The sequence below is a fragment of the Pocillopora damicornis genome, chromosome 2 (genome assembly GCF_964200805.1).
Source record: "Pocillopora damicornis chromosome 2, jaPocDami1.2, whole genome shotgun sequence".
In the NCBI taxonomy this organism is placed as follows: domain Eukaryota; kingdom Metazoa; phylum Cnidaria; class Anthozoa; order Scleractinia; family Pocilloporidae; genus Pocillopora; species Pocillopora damicornis.
Genome location: NC_142671.1, coordinates 20,529,834 through 20,552,957, shown reverse-complemented (window position 1 = coordinate 20,552,957; position 23,124 = coordinate 20,529,834). Strand labels below are relative to the sequence as shown.

At 36.2% G+C, this 23,124-nt stretch overlaps 4 protein-coding genes and 1 long non-coding RNA gene across 5 annotated transcripts; 2 read left to right on the top strand and 3 right to left on the bottom strand.

Annotated features, from left to right (window-relative positions):
* Window positions 1-824: 824 nt before the first annotated feature.
* LOC149050271 (uncharacterized) lies at window positions 825-6,388 on the bottom strand. The gene is made up of 3 exons (XR_016183748.1): window positions 6,257-6,388; window positions 5,470-5,550; window positions 825-1,305 (listed from the first exon to the last, which is right to left on the bottom strand). It is a non-coding gene; the product is annotated as an uncharacterized LOC149050271 (long non-coding RNA).
* On the top strand, window positions 6,239-11,291 carry LOC113681358 (uncharacterized). The gene is made up of 4 exons (XM_027198456.2): window positions 6,239-6,363; window positions 7,652-7,957; window positions 8,615-8,779; window positions 9,570-11,291. Exons 2-4 carry the CDS (start codon window positions 7,933-7,935, stop codon window positions 9,725-9,727), a joined length of 348 nt encoding a protein of 115 aa, XP_027054257.2. The 5' UTR covers window positions 6,239-6,363; window positions 7,652-7,932; the 3' UTR covers window positions 9,728-11,291.
* On the bottom strand, window positions 10,031-15,998 carry LOC113681357 (PACRG-like protein). Its single transcript, XM_027198455.2, has 7 exons — window positions 15,729-15,998; window positions 15,448-15,512; window positions 13,739-13,829; window positions 13,149-13,283; window positions 12,470-12,577; window positions 11,495-11,575; window positions 10,031-11,289 (listed from the first exon to the last, which is right to left on the bottom strand). Exons 1-7 carry the CDS (start codon window positions 15,972-15,974, stop codon window positions 11,233-11,235), a joined length of 783 nt encoding a protein of 260 aa, XP_027054256.2. The 5' UTR covers window positions 15,975-15,998; the 3' UTR covers window positions 10,031-11,232.
* A 1,209-nt stretch (window positions 15,999-17,207) lies between these two features.
* On the top strand, window positions 17,208-18,305 carry LOC113681373 (uncharacterized). The gene has a single exon (XM_027198469.2). It carries the CDS (start codon window positions 17,331-17,333, stop codon window positions 18,162-18,164), a length of 834 nt encoding a protein of 277 aa, XP_027054270.2. The 5' UTR covers window positions 17,208-17,330; the 3' UTR covers window positions 18,165-18,305.
* A 118-nt stretch (window positions 18,306-18,423) lies between these two features.
* LOC113681371 (uncharacterized) lies at window positions 18,424-21,919 on the bottom strand. Its single transcript, XM_027198467.2, has 2 exons — window positions 21,434-21,919; window positions 18,424-20,520 (listed from the first exon to the last, which is right to left on the bottom strand). The coding sequence occupies exon 2, from the start codon at window positions 20,495-20,497 to the stop codon at window positions 19,586-19,588; it is 912 nt and encodes a 303-aa protein (XP_027054268.2). The 5' UTR covers window positions 20,498-20,520; window positions 21,434-21,919; the 3' UTR covers window positions 18,424-19,585.
* Between the last annotated feature and the right edge of the window lie 1,205 nt (window positions 21,920-23,124).

The window sequence follows — 23,124 nt, the reverse complement described above, 5'->3', positions numbered from 1 at the left end:
TTGTCAAATTGCTCCGCGAATTTAAAGCCTTATTCTGAAATGTCTTAGCCATTGAGGATTAAATCAAATCTTTAAGAGTTTTTTACAGCAATTGATTCTCTTTTATTACTCAAAAAGCATCTCGAAGTTAGTTCATATATTTCCGAGCTGAATTTTGACATGTCTTAGCTCTTGTGACTAACACCAATTTCATAATCTTTTTTCATTAAAATTCACTCAAAAAAGAATTTTTTGAATCAGGAATTTGTTACTTTTAAGATCTTTTGGTCGAGAAAAAAAAACATCATGGTGAGCTGTAAGCTAATAAAGGAAACGATTAGATTTAAATTCAAACGTGAATGAAGAAATTGATCACTATTCGGAGATAAATTCGATATTTCTGGTGGGACTTACTATGATGCTTTTTTGTTACGAACTTCCACATATCATCTCGTGCAAAAAATGTAAGTAAAAACATAGTCGAATCAAAATTCGATTTGAACACAAATTTTTAGACTGTTTTGATTTTTTTTGAGTGATAGAGAAATTGGCGTTTACTCTTAATTTTTTTTTTGGTTGGAAGTTTAAGGGAACCCTTGTTAAAATTTTTGCCAAAAAAGTTGTAAGGGGAAGCTCTGTGCAAATTGGTCGAAATTTTCCCGCCAAAAGTCTTGGTATATAGACGAAAAGTTTTTCCTGACACCCCTTTAATGTAGAATTAAAAATTAATTAGTTAATTAACTTATAATAAAAGAAAATGTGAAACAAATAGAATGCTTTGTTGAATATAAAACGTTTGTGATGCATTGAAAGACAATAAAAAAATTGAGACAGCTTGAACACTTTGTTTTATTGACTTGTTTATTAAAAGTAGATATTAATTAAGCAAGGAAATAAACATTATGTTTATTGGCAATTTGATAAAAATATAACTGGAATTTTTTTTAAAAAATCCGGCGCATGCGTATTTTAGAGCACCGTATTTTTTCTAAGTCTTTTGGCGGGAAAATTCGCCATATTTGAACAGATGTTACTTACAGAATAAAAAAAAAATTGGCGCATGCGTATTAAAGGCGCCCGTATTTGTCTAAGTTTTATGGCGGGAAATTTGAAATTCTTTAACAGCCCTCAGCAAGAATCGAGTCAACAATAATCACGAAATAAAAACTTCCTAGTCCTTAATTTGGGCTATTTAATGCGTCGTGTCTGACTTGACATATTTGCAACAGATCTGTTCTGTACCTCTGGATAAACAATTTCTTTAACTTGGATTTGTCTTTCTTGTTTGACTCGTGCTTGAATCATCAGGGATATTCATTGGTCAGTCTGCAAAAAAATGAAAATAAACCATAAATCAACACATGCAATGCATTTTAAAATTTGGTTTCCGGCAGAAATAATTACTTGGTAATGATAGACGGGTATAAATCGGTATTCAAATCTTTAAGTAATGAGTGAATATACATATGTAACGTAACCTGGATTTAACGATAAATTCACTACTATCTCTATTGAACAGTAATATTCTAGTAAATTCAAGAACTTTTTTCGTTGCTGTTACCATCAAAATCATGATAAATTCACTACTATCTCTATGGAACATTAATATTCTAGTAAACTCAAGAACTTTTTTCGTTGCTGTTATCATCAAAATAACTAGACATTTTGAACTAAAGCTTTTCGTCGACTTGTTTTCAGGGATTTAACTATTTCATTTTAAAGCGACAGTTGATGATTGCATTCAAGCAACAACAAGCAAATAATCTAAATAATTTCTAAACAATATTCAACAAACATTTCAACAGAAATTCCTCTGAGTTCACGGCGGAATTCACATGTAATAATTGCATAATTTGAGTTTCTGCTTCTTTAAATTATACAATCATTCTTGGAGTTCCTGATAAGTTGAGATACTGTGCCCCTGTATACATTCTCGACACCGGAAAGAGTCCAGAGTATTACAGAATTAGAATATTTACAAGCCTCTATTTGCACCGAATAGAAATAGACGCACGTATATCCTAGTGCGTTCAATTCGTAGAAATGTGTTGAAATTCGTGGAAACTTGAATAACAATAAGGAATAACAATGTTTAAGCAGTGTAGTTTTGAAGAAAAGCTAAAAATTACTCCTTTTGACATCAGTCTCTGATAAATAGCTTTGGTTAAAGTATCAGAAATCAAAAAATCTATTTCCATACCACTTTTACTTTTTATCCAAGTATTGTATGCATAATTATGCCTCTATTTCATTGATAACTTAGTCACCATAAGATGTGTATTCAGTATAAATTCTGTGTATATTCAACAAACATTTCAACAGAAATTTTAAACCAATTTACACTAAAATAAAATCTTTAACCTCAATGAGTAAATGGTTTTATTCATTCCTTATCTAAAAGACGTTCATGCTCCTTAATAAACTTTGAAAAAAAAAAAAAGAAGAGAAACTTGTCTGCAATTTAAGTCTGAACTCTTCGAATAAATTGAGGAATATCAATTTTTGGAGCATACTGTTTCAATTTGGTTTTAGCCTTTAGAGATCAATCATTTCAACAAATGAACTTTTAGATTTCAATTTAATTACGTTAAAAATATCTCTATATCTGCTGATAATATACTGTACATGCAACTGGAGGAATGAATATCAATTTTTGAGCAAATTGTTTCGATCGCCGTCCGTCTCAAAGTCACAGATTTTTAAAAATTAGGCTCTGGTTTTTTTACTGAATCACGGCAAATACAAAAAAACATATTATTTGATAATAAAGCCTAAGAGCAATTTGAGAAACAAGTATGAATTTATGGAAGGATATTATTTCGATTTAGTTTTAGCCATAAGAGATCAAACATCTCTTTAATAACGAGGCTCTGAGATATTTATCGAGATCATGTCAAAAAAAGATGTAGATCAGTTGATAATAATCTCCAGGAGAACACTAGAGACAAATACTAATTTCATAGGAAGTACACTGTTATAATTTGGTTTTAGCCTCAAGTGCTTAATGCTTTTACTCGAAGATTTTTATCGAATCACGTCAACGAATTTATTCTCTGTTCTTTGTACAAAAAAAAGAAAAGAAGATAGTTTGCCCCGCAAATAGCTGGAAAGCTAATCGTGACGGCGTAAGACAACTACGTGAATAACACAAATTTCCTAATGTCTAAAGACAAGGAGTCACTGACTCCTAAATGATAACACAGAAAAAGAAAGGCAGACATTTAAACCCTTAGCAAGTGTATCTATGTACCTACTCTTTTAATAATCACGGGGATTTGAATATGGTTATCCTCTTTTTCTAAGATATCAAATAGCAATTTGCAGATAACTTTTTTGAAAGCTTTCTTTGGAAGATCCGTTAAAAAACTTGTTATCATATTCCACAGCTTTACTCCGAGCCGAGAGAAAGAATTGTTTTGTTTTTTTAGTCTCGAACTTTTAACATGGAACTTTCCAGACGTAGAAGATCGTGTATTGTATGAGTGAATATTTCACGTTTTCTGAAAGAGATTTAACATGTTTGCTGGGGCTTTATCATTATTAATATCGTGCATTAAGGTTGATACGGACTCATAATAAAGAAAAGTTATTGGAAGCACGTTAGTTTCGAGAAATAAAGGAATTGCATGGTCATGCCAGCCTGCGAGGTATAGCAAACGAAGAGCTCTTTTCTGAAGAATTAGAATTTTTTTAAGATAAGTCTTACATACCTGACCCCAGGCTGCAAGACCATAAGTTAAGTAAGGGGAAGTAATTAGTGACTTATAGATATTCGGTAGTATTGGTCGAGGTACATCCTGGCATAGCTTTGCAACCAGCTTAACATTTTAACTAGTTTTTGTAACAATAGAATCGATGTGGTATTTCCAGGAGAGATTCTGATCAACAAGAACGCCCAGGTACTTTACGCAAATTTTAGACTCGAGACGTACATATTTATTATTTTCATTATCAAACATGCAAAGTTTTGGTTTGTAAGAAAGTCGCTTTTGGTAAAGATGAAAAATTACAGAATTGGATTTTTTAGTTTTAAGAGGTAGTTTGTTGGCTGTCAACAAGTTATAAAGGTTTTGTAGCTCATTGTTGACTATTGTCTAAAGATCTTTCAGATTTTTGTCCGCATACAAAATGTTAGTGTCGTCTGCTAAGAGGTAAAACCTAAATTTATTTGAGCATCTGTGGATGTCATTGACATATAGCAAGAAAAGCAATGGTCCAAGAATTGATCCTTGAGGAACACCACATCCAGTGACAGTTTTATCTGATATATTATGGCCTTCTTGTGTTGTTTGCGTGCGATTTTTGAGACATGAGGAGAACCAATCATTAAGTAATCCACGAAAGCCATAGTAATTGAGCTTATCGAGCAAAATGTCGTGATCGATGGTGTCGAAGGCTCTTTTAAGATCAATGAATACTCCACAAGATAGCAATCGTTGTTTCATGTTTGTCTGTATATCATTGAAAATGTCCAGTATTGCGTGTTGGCTTGAATGCCCCTTACGAAAGCCGTATGGTGAGGAATACAAAAGTTCGTGTTTCTTTATGTAGCTCGTCAATCTGTTGATTGTCGCGAATGCTCTATTAAAATTTGAAAGTAAAGAGATAGGTCTGTAGTTGTTTGCATCATTATCATCTTCATTCTTAGATACTGGCGTAATTTTAGCAATTTTGAGCTTTGATGGATAAGTCCCTAGTCTGATAGATATATTAAGTATCTCTGAAAGAACATGAGCTATGACGGCACTTTTGAAAAAAAATTAGCTTAACCAAATAACACCTTCCGGAAGCATTTTTGTTGAGTCTTTTGATCGTGACCTAGAGCAAATTAGTTGTTTTGAAAGTTGTACAATTGGGAACCTTCGAGTGAAGCCAGACTATATTGCAGCAATCATTTTGATGTCAACAGGAATTAAACTTCGACAAGATAGGCTTAAGTTTTTAGATGAGGTCCAGGGCAGAGACGAAACATGCGTAGGCTAGGCTTACCCTTCTAAAATTTTTACACTCTGACGGAAAGAAGTTTCAAAAAAATCTATGAAACTCGCTAGGATTTCCGAGCTCCCTCCAACTTTTACCATCAAATGTTAAAAATTCAAATGCAAGGGTAGTTACCAGACTATGCTAAACCGTTTCTAGGGTACTTTGGTAGTTCAGATTGATGGCCATTGAATGAAATATAGTAATCAGTAATTTCTTTCACAACAGTGTTTCGCAAAGAGAGCCAAAAGTTAATTATGGTCATATCCATTCATTAAAGGAGTAGTTCTGTAAACAACTGAAAGTCACCTTATTAACGAGGGACAGATCCGAAAGATCAGGCACCGAAAAATACTAGATTACTTCATTGTTTACAGTTCTTTTTTCACCATTGACTAGAATTAGTTTGAATCGCACATATTTGCTAAATCCAGGATAAATAGTTCAACGCATGTTAATAGCTCCAAATGTATACCTAACAGTTTGTAATAAAAAAGGCAAAAAGCTAACCTTTTTAGAAGTTGTCCTGTATCTCTTTCTTCCTTTGACTTCCTTTATATCTCAAAGTGCTCTCATTTTCCTCTTCTTGTCCTGGGGAGAGAAAACTAATTTGAATACAAGCACACACTTGTCTTAAGCGAAATACTTTTATGACAAATAATAAATGGTGATACCCAGGTCGCAAAAGTAGTTCAGAACCACTACATTTCACAGCGTATGTTCAAAAAATATATAATGCCCTTTAATGAAAAAAAAAAAAAAGGCAAAAGAAAATCTTGTTAATTTAAACATGTAACTCTGCAAAAGCGTTTTAGATAAAAAAAAAAAAAAAAGGGAACACTTAGCTAACTCTTACTTAACCGTAAATTAGCAGGGTTTTAGACTAGCTTCACCAAAAGATAGGGATTCCACGAAAAACGTTTTGGGAATTACTCCTTTTTTCTTTGGCGGGGTCAACGCAAGTGCGCTGAAAATAAACACAATGACAAAACGCTATAAACGTGAAGAACTTATTGTACATGTTATGATAAACAAGTACCGAAGGGAGAAGGAAAATAAGGAAATAAGGGACGACTTCTCTAACATTGAAGAACGAATTTCTCTCGTAGCTGTCAAAATCATGTTCAAGAAGAACTGTCATGGCGGCTGCCACCAAGGACCTGTATTACATTGTGTCATGTGCAACATACTCTCCCTTCTTACATTTGACTCATGTAAATTGCTTTTACAAGAGCAACAACGGAACCCACAAACACTGTATTTCTATCCAAAATATATCTTAACGAAGGTTATTTACCTGATGAAACGTCATTACAAAGCCATGAATCGTCAACGTCGAATGTTAACCACTCGATTCAACAGAAGAAACACCCACCGACCTTGACGGAACTGACAAAATCCAAGGTACTAAGGCCAAAATTAAATAGTGTGTTTCTTGAATCCATAGAAGCTGGAAAAGACGCAGATATTTCTTGTACTTCGTATGCTCTTTCCACGTGCAAGAATAAGCGTAACTATGAATACTAATTTTAAAAATTATTTGTAATTCAAATTAGTTTTATGACTTTAAAAGGCGGATTTAAAATGATGGACACCGAGCTCTTCGGCCTATTAAGTTCCACTTAAAAGCGAATTAGGTTTTCAAGCTGAAGGTTGATTATGAACTTGGTGAAATGCAACTGGGAGTTGCAAGCTTCTTTTTAATTTTAGGGGCATCAACTTGAACTTAGATGAATTAAACTTAAAGACATTTCGCTTAAAGATGATTTTTCAGTCATTTACTAGAACTCCCTAACTCTAGATCTGTTTTCTTTTATTCACTGGAAGGAGCTGTTGTATTTTGCCACTTTCCAACTTGCTGAAGGCACTGACATTCTTTTATAGTATCATCAGGATTCTGTAGTTGTTTAAAAGAACACTTGGAAAAAAGCTGCTCCACTCATCCTTTCCTCACTTAGTTCCCATGGCCCTGTCCGTGTTCGATAACCGAAAGAAAGAGAGAGAGACAGCGAAATTTGGGCAAAACTCCAGTAGGCTCTGTCCTCGACGATATTTAAACGGAATGTTAGAAACCAAGCAGAGACGGAAAAAGTTAAATCAGGAGTTTTTTCATAAGTGAATTCAAATGTTACAAATTAGTAATGGGGACTTCTAAGGGAATTTTTCAATCGTTCTCCATGGTTACTTTACATTGTTCATAAAAATGCTTGGAGTAAAGGAACGCACACATGGCTAATAAAGCTAAAAAAACCCCAAAAAAAACAAACAAACAAAATAAATCATCACACATCACATTTTTTGTTTCCAGGACAAAAATTGCGTTTCTGACAAGAGACCCCTGACGTCGGTGGAGTGTTCTCTATTTCTACTGCAGTTACTGTCTGCATTTTAACTCTTTAATATTGCGTGGTTTTTTAAAAGTTTTAACCCACTTTAGCCGACGTACGTTCGAAAAGCTGGTGCCACCAGTATTTCTTAAAAACCAGTATGACAAATGTGGCTGAACGTTAGGCTTTTATAGGACTATTTCGTCACTATACCAAAACTAGAAGTAAATTTATTAGGAGTGATAACAAATGAAACTATGGAGAACTTCAGAGAGAACACTTCTACCCATCCGTCACATCAGATATAAATAGAAGTGACTTCGTTGAGAAATGATCAAAATTTTGGCTTTCACTTTCTCCAATAGGAAACGTACGAGTAACTATGACGACAAGGTAAAGCCCCAGAGCTTTCTTGGCCCTTGCAGCACTCTATTCCAATCCCCCGAATCAATTTGATTGACCGCCCAGCCAGGATCTAGTCCTGGAACGGTTTAACATTTTAACCTTCCTGCTGGAGAGGAAGCTCATGCGATCGTAATTAAAGATACCATCGTAAATCAACGATTTCACGTCTGCATTTTCCTAATTTGGCGAAGCAGACTAGGAGAAGAAATTCGAAGAAATAACCAGTTGTGAAGATTGAAAGATGACAATTCAGTTCTTCATTAGTGGTATGTATTTTTGTGGTCGAAGCATGTAAACAAAACAAATTCAACTCTAATTTGTGTTTCACATCTCTGGAAAACATGGTTTGATCTTTTTTAATTTTATTATATTAATCATAGCAAAAAACATGTCGGCATTATGGTGCATTGTGATTCGAAGCCTCTAAACCTACTATCTTTTTAAGTTCACGGTTTGACTAATTATTTTAAGCAGCATAATCGCTGACGTCGAAGAAAGGAAAAGAGGAAATTGAAAGTGAGAGCCTTATCTTCATGTTATTTACCTGTGTAGGTGATCTTTTCTCCAATAGGGAAATACATCATTCGCGTTCTGTCGCATTACAAACTTAGATGCTAACTTCAGAGCGTGTTAATTTCGTCACGCAACACAGAAGTTGTCCCATTGTGAGTAACGCAAACAACCAGGGAATACCATCGTTTAGGTATATATGCGTCAATGCGATTTACTTCTCATATGTCTGGGATTTGCATGCCTGCCTTAGCGATCGTGTAAGGATAGGGTGACAGTGTACATGCTATATATCAATCCCAAAGCCTTCACCACCACCACCCCCCCCCCTCCCTCCCTCCCTCCTTACCTTCCTTGGTTCTTGAAGGAATGCTCTCTGCTCTTGATTGACTTGGTGTCTGGATGTTTTACAGGTAAATGGAAAGGTTACTTTGTAGACAACAGGTATTCTGCTGGAGGGCCAGCCAACAACAAGTGGTACATGGACATCAACATGGCTTTTGAGAATAACCACCAATTCACTGCAACTGGGAGTGATGAGGTTGGTGACTTCAATTTTGAGGATGGAAAAATAACAGGTAGGTAGAAGAATTATTTCAGTCAGTTTGATCTAGAATAATTAAAACACATAGCTCAAAATTTTCCTTTACTGATCTTAAATAAAGATATCAGGTCTCCTTACCTACCCATGATCCTGTATTGTGTGTGACTGTAATCTTGTGCAAGGTATTGTAATAACCCCCAATCCTCACCCTAGCCCAACCATATCTCACAGAAGGAGACTCAAGTCAAAAGTTATGTATTAACATGGACTCTTGTGTGGAATTCTGCACTGTTTCATAAGGTAATCTCCATGGTGTTTTTGTGCACAAATTCAAGTACAATATGAAATAAAGAGACTCAGCTTCAAAGGAATTCATGGAAAAGGGTTGTGGTGTTTGAAAACTGAATCATCCCTTACAATGTACATAGTGACTTGAAAACTTATTTTGATATTGCAAAATTCAGCAGCAGAAAACAGATATAACAAGGTAAAGATTGGAACTGTGGTGTACAACCCAAAACTAATTAAAATTCTTTCTTTTAACATAGAAGTTTGAAATATGGAAATTGAAAATTTACCATAGTCAAGAGCTGTAACTTTTAAGTTCTTTCCCCTTTCCCCTGCCCACTCGTCAATTCTCAGAGGAAAGAGTCAATGATAACAGTACCATGTGACTTCCTTTTGATTCCAGTCAGAGGTGAACTTTTCATTATTGTTATCTGGAATAAGTTTACCTGCAAATGACACTGGAACTAGTGGTAATTGTCTATTACTGTGGTTACTGGTGAGGTTTTAAAAAAGGCTTCTCTAAATTTTACTTTCAGATGGCAAAGTAACATTCCGCAAGGCATACAATAGTCACAATGTGTATTATGAAGGTGAGATAAAAGGAACAAAGTTGGAAGGTCAGTGGTGGCTTGAGGATACCCCTTCTATCAAGGGTGATTGGGCAATGTGGCCTGCTACAAGTGCAGATATATGAGTCTCAGAAAGGATTCAAAACTCAAAGAATGCTTGTTATTTGTCTAAACACACCAGTTGAAGAGAAAGCATCTGTAAACATTTGTATCCAGTGAAACATAAGTTTATGTGTCAAAAGGATAAGTATAGCTTAAGAAAAATGGTGCAGATTTTAGTTTTTTTCTGTCAAAAAACTTAAGGTGGGTCACATTTGTCAAAAAACAATTGGAGATTAAAGACCATGTTGTCACTATACTTAGATAGTCATTATAAGGCTGTTTGGATTTTCCACACAGAGCTGTACCAACTTAAAAGAAACAACAACTGAAAATAAAAAGTGTGATAGTATTTTATTGCTTTTCCCTGCCAAGCTGAATCTTTTAAACTCATGTAATACCTCCACCAATTTTACACACCTATCAAGCACTCATATCCACTTTTATACACACATTTATAAAGTGGTTAAACTATGGTATTTACAATGATAGAAATCAAAAGAAATCTTTGAGCAACTACACTATGTTTTTCTTAAGTAGCCATTTGCCTATGCGCAAAAAAAACTTTGTGATGATTTTTGTAAATCCTATGCACTCCGACTAACTATTGATATTACATTAAAATTAGTAAAACATATTAACTTAATTAAGAAAAAAAAGTTGGTTTTTGAAACAGACATCACATGTAATTTCCTTCAGTTGGTGACCACAAGAGCAGTACGTAGAACATTTGTAAGCATTCTTTTATGCATAAACCTTGTTTACAACCTATGAGCAAAACCTTAAGTCTAGGGTCCTTTAACATTATAACTTCTTTTCCAAAAAATGTAAAATTATAATTGTAATAATTTTGAAAAAATATCATGTTTCAGCCATTGTTGATAAAAAAATATTTTACTCTGCCAAGCATGACTTGACCAATCATGAAAAAGTTAATCTGCTGCATGCACCAGGGCTGTTGTTTCATTTTTAACTTCTTGCTTCCCTGAGGTGATTAACATACATATATTTCCTCTCCTCTCTATAATTTTTCAATACATTATCCAATCAACATTGATAAGAACTGACAAACTTGTGAAACTTGTGTCTCAACCTAACACCGAACTCTTGGAACTAATTTGAAAAGTCATGTCATGTAGCAAGATGGGAAAATTATGATGAAGTAATGAGTTCATAACATGAAACTTTGCTACCTATGGATCCAGGGTCACAGTTCAGGGCACAACAGGCATCAGATTGAGAACACATTTAATAAATATTACATTCAATTATTTACAACAGCTTAAGATAAAGGTTAATGACAAAGGCTGATAATTCACCAGTTGCTGTCCCAGACAACCCCAGTTTCAATCTTGATAATCAAAATCATTATTTAACCACTCAAAAGTAATAAATAAAAGTAAGACCTAGTTCTGTGAAGCAGGGACATACAACATTCTGTGGTTACAAAAATATCAATACATATTATTTTGTTATCTGTAATCTATTCAATAACATCATTTTTAATTATCAATGCTTTGTCAATCCAGTGCTATAGACAAACCGACTGATATGTTGGTATCTTTGACTTGATGATTGGAACACTTTCCTACAGAGAAAATACAACAATTAATAGACAGTAGGTCTTAACTTTCTGAATTACAGTAGCAGAGAAAATCTTACCTTGTCAGCCAGAAAAATTGAAGACAAAAAAAACCTCATCACAGAGGAGACGATAAACTTTATTTTTCATCACAAAATCTAAAAGCTTGATAATAAATGGCAAAAAAATAAAACACATTACTGCTACATACCTTTCCCAAGTTCTGTTCAAGTCTCTGCAGTGCATGCAGGATTATTTCTTTTTGAGTTTTGTCCATAAAACGTTTTGACACCTGAAACAATAATTTAAAACATCAGCAATAGCATTAGCATTAAATTTATAGACCTCCTCAGCTGTTGTTTTGTTTTCCCAATGAGGGTCTTGTAATAATGCTCTAGAGAACTGTTTCTTTCAAACTTTTTCCTTTTCAAACGCATATGTACTTGTACTTGTACTTGTGCAAAGCAGCAAAAAAAAAAAAAAATAAACACTCTGTGAAGTAGACTTAAAATAAAAATCAAATTCACAGCCTACATGAACAGTGCATAATGGACTAATTTGCAAACTACACAGTCAAGGATTCTTTGACTAATAGGGTAGGCTTTTCAAGTTAAAGCTTCTGTATGTGTTACATTGTCTAAGAAACAATGAGGTACAGAAAAGGTGAGGAAACCTGGTGACTATTTCACAGTTTAACCCTTTAACACCTAAGGGTGACCAGCATCTAATTTCTCCTAACAATATCACCCCTACCCCAGTAAATCACACATAAAGGTCACAAGGAAAAAGGAAGTGATCAACAATGATAGAAGTTCTAGATTGTTAAACAAATTCTCCTTGTCAACACCTTAGGAAATGTATTGAGAACAGTATGGAGAATAGGAGAATATATCTACTGCTGTTTATGTGTAAAGGATTAATGCTCAAGCAGAGTTGATCCATAGCACTCAGATGATAACCAATAGTAGGATAAAAAAAGAGTAGTAGTCTGGACTTACATGAACAGAGTGGGGATCAGGGAATTGAATGTAAACTTGCAATGACCAAACCCCTTCCCCTTCCAGACCCCTCAAAAGGCAAGTGATAGAAATACGCTCTCTGGAACACAACACACACCCTACCCCTAAGAACTCTGAGTAGTTGGTTTGGGGCAGAATAGAAATAGAATATTACAGTAGTTGTGTACCTGTGGCAAAAGAGCCTTCAAATGAGGGTTGAGGGCAGAACCAACAACTGAACTGAGCTGCACCAGAGCTTCCAAAGAACTGTGAAAAACTTGCATGTCACTTGAAGCCTAGATAGAAAAACAAAAGTCAAGTCATTTGTTTTGATGTTTACATGTATTGCTAGAGGCAAGGACTTGACTTTTACCAGAATTAAGATAACTATCATAAATTAGGAAGATTTCAATCATGTGTAAATTTATTGGAACAAAAGAAACTGATTTCATCAGAAGAGAGTTTAAATCAAACAGGACTGACCTGGACAAAAACATGACCATTATTCTTTTGTTTTGGTAGCCAACATGGCTATCATAATGTTTATGACATCATGTGAAAATGATCAAGTACAATGTAGCTAATTACAGGTTTTCACTTCACATTCAAGTTGCACTGTAAAAATTAAACAAGGTAGCCTGTTGGGTGCATGATATAATCATGTTCAGAGTTTTCAATGTTTAAAGGCCAATGTAGCCTTCCTCATTGATATTTTTGACTCATCCTTTTTTATTTTCATCTTTTTTCAAATAAGAAAATTATTCTAGAAGATGACAATTAATGGTTAAACATGAGCAACCTTCTCAGCTTTCTCTATCAAAGAGTGCACAAGCGACTATTAATCTTGAAGTTTTCAAATAAACTTACCAGTGCAGCTCTAAGAGGTACAATTAGTTTTGGTAGAATTGGTAATGTTCGAGATGTAGCATCATCAATTTCAAGCATTTCTCTGAATCCTTCACGTGCAACAAATGTATAAGGATGTTTTGTCTCTCTGAGACCCTACAAAAACAAAATTTTTAGCCTGGTTAACACATAAGATCACTACCTATTGACATCAACCATCACCTAAGTCCACTAAAAGAAATACTGAGATACAAGTATAATTTGTGTCCCATTCAGTCACCAGCAAAACATGTTTAATCAAACTAGGTTCAACTGAATGAAAGGAAGACTGATAGTTGCATTTTACAAAGGGTTTAATGCATCACTAGACCACATGTACACTACACAACCTGTTATTACATTTTCAAAGAAAACCTTGCATTGTATCTTTAGGCTTTGACATTAATTGTAAGAGTACACATCTAAAAAAAATATTCTGTAGCATACTGGTGTGAAACAATTCATATTTGTCTAATACTAAGTAATCTAAAACTAAAATTTTCTGATCTCTCTCCTGTAACTTCCTCGCAAGTCTTTTGAGCCTAAAATTGTACAATATTGCTGTCACTCACCTCTGCTAATGTAATTAACACAGGATCAAATGGCAGATTATCAGGAGAAGTACTCCATTGAAGTTTGTGTTTCACAGAGCCATGAACCAACCTTTGAAAACAATTGTGAGCAAGTAGATAGATAGATAGATAGATAGATAGTTTATTTAAATATACCTAGCAGCCTTGCGGCTGAATTGCGTATATTACAATAATGTAATTAAAAAAATATATATATTATATAATGTATATAAGAAAATTGTTTGATTACATTGTACCCATCCCACCTTAAGTTAATAAACTCCATAGTTGTGGTCTCTTTTGTAGCACTTTAATGAAGTTTAACTGAGTAAGAAAATATATCACAGTCTTGTCTACAAGTACAGAGATAGTACAGAGAAAGCCATAAAAAAGTTGCGATTCATTTGCACACAATGCTAACATTGATGACTTTCCATCTCCTCTGCCTAGCCTTACACACACATACTGCCACTTACTCCTACATCTACAGGTTTGTTTAAGAGTGCATCAAGCGGGCTAGCTTCAGCATTTATTTGCTCAGGGTTTTCCATCTGGTTAAATTACTAATCCAAGATGCAGCTAAGAGGACATAAGATCAATTCTGATTAAAAATAGACTCTATGTTGCCATGCATTTTTTTCTGTAATAGATACAGTAAAATGTGGTAAGGGGTTGCAGCTGAGTATGTCACTGATGTCCTTACCACATTATTATGTCTTCTGTGATCTACTGCTGAACAGACCCACAACAAAATGAAATCTATTTGTTTTATATAGTAATAAGGAAGTAAGATACTGTCAATGATGACATTATTTTTGCATCTAACCTCTGAAAGATCATAAGTAACCACCAAAAAAAAAGCAGGCATAATTCGGCTATTTATATAATGCCAAAAGCCAACACTGTATAGTTTTCAGCATTGTCTATCTATTTCAAAATTGATAGAAAACCTTTGGTTTTGTTTGAACATCACACTGCTCAGGATCTAACAAACAATATTAGAAGTCAAATGCTTTCAATGTGCTAATAATACATATGAAAAATTACGCATTTCCCTTAGGTTGAAAATGAGTGCATTTTTCATGTAACACAAGCACAAAATTATAGCACAAGTACAAATTACAAATAGCACACACACCCTGTTGAAATTCTGTCTGTCTTGCCTTTCTGTGATGCTTTTTCTTGTAAATTACTTATAAATAATAACATGATTTCCCGTGAAATTTGGGGGACTTATTAATAAGGATAATAACATGATTACAAGTACAATTTGGTATTAATAAGCACAAGTAAATATTTCAAAGACTACAAATAGCACTGGCCCTTCAAATAATAAGCCCTCTCTCTAATACCAAGCCAAGATAATATGGGTATTTTTAACTTTAAAATGCATGTGATCACAGACTTCAGTTAACTGTCCGACATGTAGATCAGTCTTTCAATCAGACGCTAATGAATGAGTAAATTACAATTATATGAGGCACAACAGCAAGGCAATTAAAGGATTCTCTTGTTAAGTTTTTATGCTTTTTAAATGAATACATATACGTACAGTGTATGCAGTGAGTGAACAGATTTGCCACAAAGTCTGAATGCGTGTTTAACTAAAGCCTATTTACTACATGTAGATGTAACCATTTATATTTATGTTTGCAATTATATATTGAAAGGTTGTGCAAGGAAAATTCCTTTAAACGAACACGACTCACCTGCACGGTACTCCGCCGTTTGTATAACTTGCAGCAAAAGAAGACTTTGGCGTCTTGTCATTAAACTTAAACCAAAGAGATGAATTCAGGTTACATTTGTTTACTGTATTAAGGCCTTGGCCTTGAGCTGTCAACATCGTAAAAAAATTAATTATTTATATCGGTTTGAGCTAAACTAAATCCATACCACGATATAAAAAAAACTGCAGGATTGAATGAAGGAAGAATCATTATCTAAGCTTCTTTGTATAAAGAGGTAATTCTAAGGAATATTTCCCTACCGGATCCACAGTCTTTGGATTCAAGACGTCTGAAGGACGATGTCTCGTTGCGGACTTGAAAGCTGGTGTTGGAACCTTTGCCGCGGGGACGAATCGTTTTGAGCTACCATCAGAACTGTTCAGACGCTTCTTGGTATCAGTGCTTCTTGGTGTTGGTGTTTTACTTCCTTGCACAAGCGGAGAAGGAGGTTTCTTTCCGCGAGAAACCACTTGGCTGCGGTCGCCATGTAGCGACGCAGAAGCCATTTTGTTTACTCCTATGCAAATTTCCCGAGTGGGGTGGGGAGACAATTTATGCCTTGTGAGGGTAGAGAGAGGAGAATGCTGGTGGTTACCCAAGCTAGGATTAAGCTTCTTTGACCACAGATCTTGAGCAAGTTGCCGAGTACGTTTGCGAGCGCTAGACAATTATGTCAATTCAGGTTTCAGGTGTTTATTACCTCCCAATTCCAATTTGTTGCTGCTGTTTTTTATTGACAAAAAATGAGGCAAGATCGGTGTCTTTGAATATGATATATACACAGTCTAATTTTATTGTCAGTAGCTCCTTTCTCAGTTAATTGGCAGGCCAAAATACTTTTAACACTTTAACCCTTTCCTCAACAGCGCTTTCTCTCTCCAAACTTTTTAAAGAATTCCTGAACATAGCCTTCACAAGGCGTTCTAGATCGATTTATTGTGGCTGTCAAGGTTTGCTTAAAAAGGTTTGTTAAATTGCGATGAGTGTACCACGCTGAGGAGAGAAAAGTACCCCAATTTATTTCATCCATTTTGAAACCACTGATGATTCTTGTAATCTGATTGGCTCTCATTGGTGCAATTTATTCACGAATCGCAACATGTCTTGCTCTAAATCGCATCTTATTTACCCAGCCAATGGGAAAGCTTTACTCAAATACTACAACCAATTACTTGTTTAAGGAAACCAATCAGATTGCAGGACTCTAAAATACAACCTTTGCAACCTTCAACAAACCATGGCTAGCTCACTACTGGATCAACAAAACATTTTAAAGATTTTGCGATTTCAAAATGGAGGTAATAAAATGGTAATTTAACTTCATGTCGTGCAATTTTGGTCCGAAATCATACTTCCGATTTCAAATAAAAAACTTGCTATGCACTCGTTTGAATTTGAAATCACTCATATGATTTCAGACCAAATTGCACTCCACTCAGTTCAACAACCATTATATAACAACTTCTCACTTCATCACAAATATCGTCCGTTTCTTATCTAAAGGCATAAGTCACTTAGAAAGAAACCTCGCATCCGCGGACTATGTTTTTCATCTCTGCCGATTTTGTTCCTCGATCGTAATGTTTCGTTTTGCAAGTATTTTTTTTTAGTTGTCTCCTGTTTTTCTTTGTCTTTATCATTTATATTTCGGTTCAGGGGTTTTGACCGGAGTTAACTTCAATTATTGAAATCAAGAATTAGGTCCATCGCTCCCAGAAGTTTCCCCATAACCATCGATAAATTATTAAAGCCTAACAGGTATTCAATTTCAAGGTTTACTTTCAAGCGCTTCACTTGTGACTTAGATAAATTAAAAAGAAAAATCCCTGTGTAAAGCAGATGGCTTTTAAATACCACTGCGAATGCCCGGGAGCAAAGACGAGAAAGAAACTGCCACAGATACGGACAAGCATACAGCAGCAACAGAAAATTACAAGGAACGGGAATGTGAAAGTGGAAGAAAATTGCTTAACCCCAAGTGTATCATAATTAGCGCATATTTTGTCTTCCTGTTATGGAGATTTATTAGCTTAGGTCTTTACTCTGTGTACGCAACAGATTGTTTCTTACGAGCTAAGCTTGCCACGCTGAGATGTGAGAATTTTACTTTGTATTCAAACCCAACGAGGTTCGAAATAGCATGGCAGATGTGTTCGGCCGTGAATAACTTCATTGCTGTTGGGATTTTGTTTAAACTACCGGAGTTTCCTGGTCTGGATGTTGTTTGCGCTCGTCTGATTAAACTGGCCCGGTTTTGGTCGTTTATCTTCCAGCTGGTCGTGGTCATCTCCTATAATCTTATGCTGTTCTTTCACGAACATTTAATGGAAAGTGCCATGATAGAGGTTGGCTTTCTCGTTGATGAAATTACCGTTACGATTGTGGTTTGCTTGTGGAATTTTGTACCTGCGCCAAGCAACAGGTCGCAAGGGCTACCCTGCCTCCAGTTCGCTTATAAATTGACACTTGTTATGCTATTTTTAGAGAATTTTTTTCTGTTCTTGTTGATGTCTTCGCAAGCAGCACTAGACATTACAGGAATCCATCAATTCGAAAGTCGGTCGACAGGATTGCAAGCTCTTGGGATTGTACTCAACGCAACTGAGGCTACATTTTATTTTGCTGTCATGAAGTTCATGTGGAATAAGCTGTTTGAAGGAGAAGCTGTTGATCTGCTAAAGAAGGACACCATTTGAACACGTTTTTATATTCCGTAACGCGAAAGAAATGATATCAAACTTTACGAAAGAGCGGTTGAATATTCATGAGTAATTTAAAACCAGCAGTAAACGCCACCTGACAGTTAAAATCAGGAGTTTACTTCCGAAATGATTGAATACCGTCACTAGGTAGCCTACATTCTGGCCATAAAGACAGCACCTAGTAATCATTTGAGGAACACTAAGGAGAATCTAACTCTACCTCTCCTCGGAACCATCAGCCACAGGTCAAAATATTATTACTTGTGTTCCTTTATTTCGCCAAAATGACAGTCTCTTAATTATGACGCGCATTCGTCAATCTGTCGTCAATCTGTCGATGTCATCAGATACATTTGGCAAAGAGTAGACTGAAGGCAAGACACCGAGAAGAAAGACGTCGATCTTATACGAATCGATCTTTGAGTTATAAATGTGGCTTAAAAGTTGGGAGTTTATACACATAGCTTTCCTGTGTTGGACTGAAAAGTCTTTACTGTGTTTAATTTTTTTATTGTAAAATACAATATCTATTTTTGACCAATCAGAGTGCCGGTGGTGTCTCAGTGATTTTATAACCTGGTACAATGGCTATGCTTTAGTTTCATCTCCAAGTTTCAAAAGCAGAGAGAAACATTAACGAAACGTGGCATCTACGGGCATTTTCTAGGTTAATACCTCTTTGAATTATCTCATAAGTCATGATAAGGGCCGGGTAATTAATGCGTCCTGATGCAGATACTAACTTAAGCCTACTTGTATGCTATAACATGCTCTTTAGTTTTTAGCGGGTAAAGGTTGCAAGAAGTCTGTGTGTGTGTGTGTGTGTGTGTGTGTGTGTGTGTGTGTGTGTGTGTGTGTGTGTGTGTGTGTGTGTGTGTGTAGTTGTAAAAAGACTTGCAAATATTTTACTTTTCATTTCCTCGAAAGATTCCTCGTTCGCTTTCTATTTCTCCAGCCATTAAAATAGAACACTGCACAGTAGACCGTCCAGGACTGGGAGTGAGAGTAAGTGCACCGGCCTAAAAAGGAGACATGCGCGGAAGTAAGAGTGGAGTGTGCGTGTCAGCTTCCAATATAAATAACTTGCCGGGGAAAGCCTGTCACTGAAAAAGACTGCACACTCTGCTGTCTCGTTAAGTAATATAATGCCAGACATTAGTCCCCCGCTTGGTCAAACAAATTTATGAGTGGTAGTATAGCCTACCTTCTCCTGTCACTTGTCTTTTCAACAAGAAACAGTTTGGTTAGCCGTGCGCACCGGCTTAACCTAATCTCACTACACAGTTTTCATGGGAGGAAATGATCGTGAACACTCCTTTACATTACAGAACCGAGATAAAATTTTGCTGAATTCAGTCGAAAATCACCTTTCGTGAGCTCTTTCAACACTTCAATGACATCTGCGCGTCAAGGTATCACACAGGAGGGAGACCTCTCCCCTGAGGCATACCATAAGATTTAGGAACCCATTTCGTTTGTGTACTCTTTGGACTGGCCGGAGGACTGTCTGTTTTTATCCCTCGTCTTCTGTCCAAGTCTCTCATAACAGAAGGATCGAGCGATCCCCGGCGATGCTCGGGTTTGAAGCCGGAAGGTGTTAACTTGAGGTTAAGTTTAGCTTTCGTCGGAGGTGAAGATGGCATTCGGGTTATGAAGGTTGAGTCGGAATCTTCCGTGGAGTCTCCGGTTGATTTCGTCCTCGGAAGCTTCGATAAAGCTGGTAGTATGATTTTTCCATTCTTTCTGCCAAGATTTGATAAATCTTCACAAGATCGCGATAGAAGTGCATTTGACGGAAGACTTGCGCTTAGTAGTGATGATTCTGAGCATAGATTCTCGGTAGACTTCGACAAACTTCGGTTGACGAGACTTGGATCAAGAGGCTCGAGAAACGGCATCGATCCCGATCGTGGTCGGTGTTTGAGCATTGCCTTCCGATCTGACTTACGATCGGATAACGATGATGTCGAATGCGGCCTCATACGATGTTCACCGTTTGTTGATAAATGTTTCATGTCCTGTTTTCTTTTCTCTATCTGTATCTTCTCCTGTTTTTCCTGAAGCTGAGCCATCTTCTTAACCATTTCCTTCTGCTTATTGCTCATTTCAGACATGCTATAATGTTTTTGTCTCTCGAGATCTTTAACCTGTTTAGCGTGCCGTTGACTATGGTATATGTTCGAGGCGTACAAACTTTCAATCGCTGAGCGCGACTGAATAAGAAACGACTCATAAAACGCGTTCTCCGCTGGAGAGCGATCAGTTTCGGTGACATCTTCACTTTCATCAGTGACAGTCACCTTCGGTGTTTGAGGTTCGCTTGACATGTCTTGAACACTGCGAGAAAAATCTGCAATTGAAAGTGATTTAGCTCAACAATGTGTAATCACAAATAATTTGCTACATTCCTCTGTCGCTACCGTAACCAACATAAAACGTTCTCAAACGAATACACGTTTCTAAGCTATATGAAAGAAAGCGTTCTTAGGCTGCATTTCAATAGAAACCGTCTTACTCTGGAATCCACAAGGGGGCAGTTTCACCAAAAGGTTGAAACTGAAGAGCGAAACGACTTCTTAAGACTTAAGAGACGTGATTTAAAGTAAAACAATTGTGCAAATCAAGTTAATGGTTTCATTCAGAGACAATTAGTTAAATGATTTTCTTTTGTGTTGATGTCTCTGTCTCTCATTAAGTAAGATCGCACCCTTTCGTTTTCACGCCAGATTTCCATACAGCTTTGTATTTCAAATAATGGGTATTCCAAATCGCTATACAACATAATAAAATATCGTAAATTACTCTTGATTGCTTGAAGCGGGAACCAGAACAAATTTTCGCCGAGTTAAGCACCTAAGAAATATAATCTTTATTATTATACAACCAATTTTTGAGTGAATTAAATTCAAATTTATGTCATTAAAAGTCTGTTATACCTGAAGAATTGCTCTACTTCATGCTTAACTAGATATCACCGAAGAGATGAACTGGCAACGACAATAATCAATTACAATTAGCTTGACAAAACATGCAAACAAGAGTGGGACGAATTTGGTTTGGTGGACCGATTCTTCCGTTTCTTGATCTGAGCACCTCAGCAAGCCAAACACGCTGTGTAATAAGGTGATCTGCATGATCACTCTAGTAGAGACGAACTTTGTGTGGTCCATGCCACGAAACTACCACACTGACTTACATAAGTGGTACTCTAATGAATAAGGAAAATTGATGAATAAGAATTAGACATTACAAACTCCAATCACCTCAGTTTTTCACAGATCGACGCGAGCTGGATTTCTTCGCCGGCTGCGGGATAAACGCTTGGATAGAGACAGAGCTGTTAGTGTTGTTACTCCGCAGTACTAAGAAATACGGTCAATTTACTCATAGTTTGACTTCAGATTGACAACTTTTTGTTGTAGTTAACGAGTTATTATGCATTAATTATTTGTACATAAAAGTACAGTGACAGCAACTGCAATTAGAACACTTCTGCGGTGACAGCCAAGTCGCCAGTCGGAATAGTTTCTTTTGTCCCCGTCTCGTTCTTCTTGAAGAGCAAAGGACGAAAATGAAAGAAGAAAAAAAAAAGAACGCTTTGTACTTGTGGCTTCTGAAGCTTCACTGATTGGGCAGATGACTTCGAACACGTACATTCGGTGATAGCTCTGTATCAGCTTTCGATTTCTTTGGAATAAGCCGTCCGCATAGGTGGTCTGAAACACTGAGGGTTTTCGCATTTCCGTGTTTCATGTTTATTTTCACTGAGCACCCAATAAACCTTGAGCTTTGCGGGGGCAAGAGTGAATCCGTGCCACACCCTCAAAACATGACAGATTGGGGTGTTTTGCCTTTGTCAGTCCTAAAAATAAAAAAACGTCCAGAATATCCTTTTGGGGAAAGGTGCATAATGATCATCCATGTTGGGCATAAAAAACTTCATGTTATGTAATAGGCGGGAACAGAGGAAGGTTCCAAGGAGTCCTGACCCCCTCTCCACACCCATCGGGCTTTGGTTATTTTTTACTCCTTGTCTGACATCAAGATTCTAGCAATGAAAAGATCATATATTATACTTTTTTTGCGAAATCACATGTCAGGGGGGGTTAGTCAGCGGGAAGGGCAATATCGAGATATAACGAGAGAATCCTGGGTGGAGACGGAGTAGGAGGGAGTGATAATTTTGTTCCATGCTGTCAAAAGACATTTCTCACCAGCGAAGAAGGTTGAAAAAAATTAGATCTCCCGAGAATATTCGAACTCCAGATAGATCCAATCACGTGATAGGATGTTCTACCATCAAACTAGTGAGAACTCAGTCGCTAACAAACTAGCTTTAATTAGCGTCCATTTATATTACACGTTGTTTCTAGTAACTGCCAACAATGGGATAGAAGGAAAAAAAGACTGAAAGGAGATGCTATCAAGAGATCAAATGCGTAACTGAATTACATCCAAAATGTGGCCACGTTTAGCAAATCAAGTCCTGTTCAGTCCCCTAACAAGAGGTTACTCTGAATTACCTCAAGATGTGAGAAGAGATCTGTTTCAGTGCAAAGAATTGTTGATAATCTAAGAATTACGTATATTTATGTACACTTAATTTCTCCTGAATCAAAATATCTAAAATATCGACGACCTCAGCTGCAAAAGGAAGGAGTGAAAACACGTCATTTATCGTATAATGGTTAGTGTAACCCTCCGGCTCAGAAGAGAACACTCCTAATTAAAACTGTTTTTTTTTTAACCCTGTATGGTCAACTTTATGCACATGCCCTATTATGATATTTAAAAATGTCAAGTAAATTTTCCACCTACAGTTTTTGGTTTCAAAAAGCCTCTTACTACTTTCATAGAATATTTGACTTCCTTTCCTACATTTTGCTCCATGCAATCCCCCAAGATGTTTCATTCATGCTTCATTTTTACCTTATGATTTCATATCTGGCGCTTG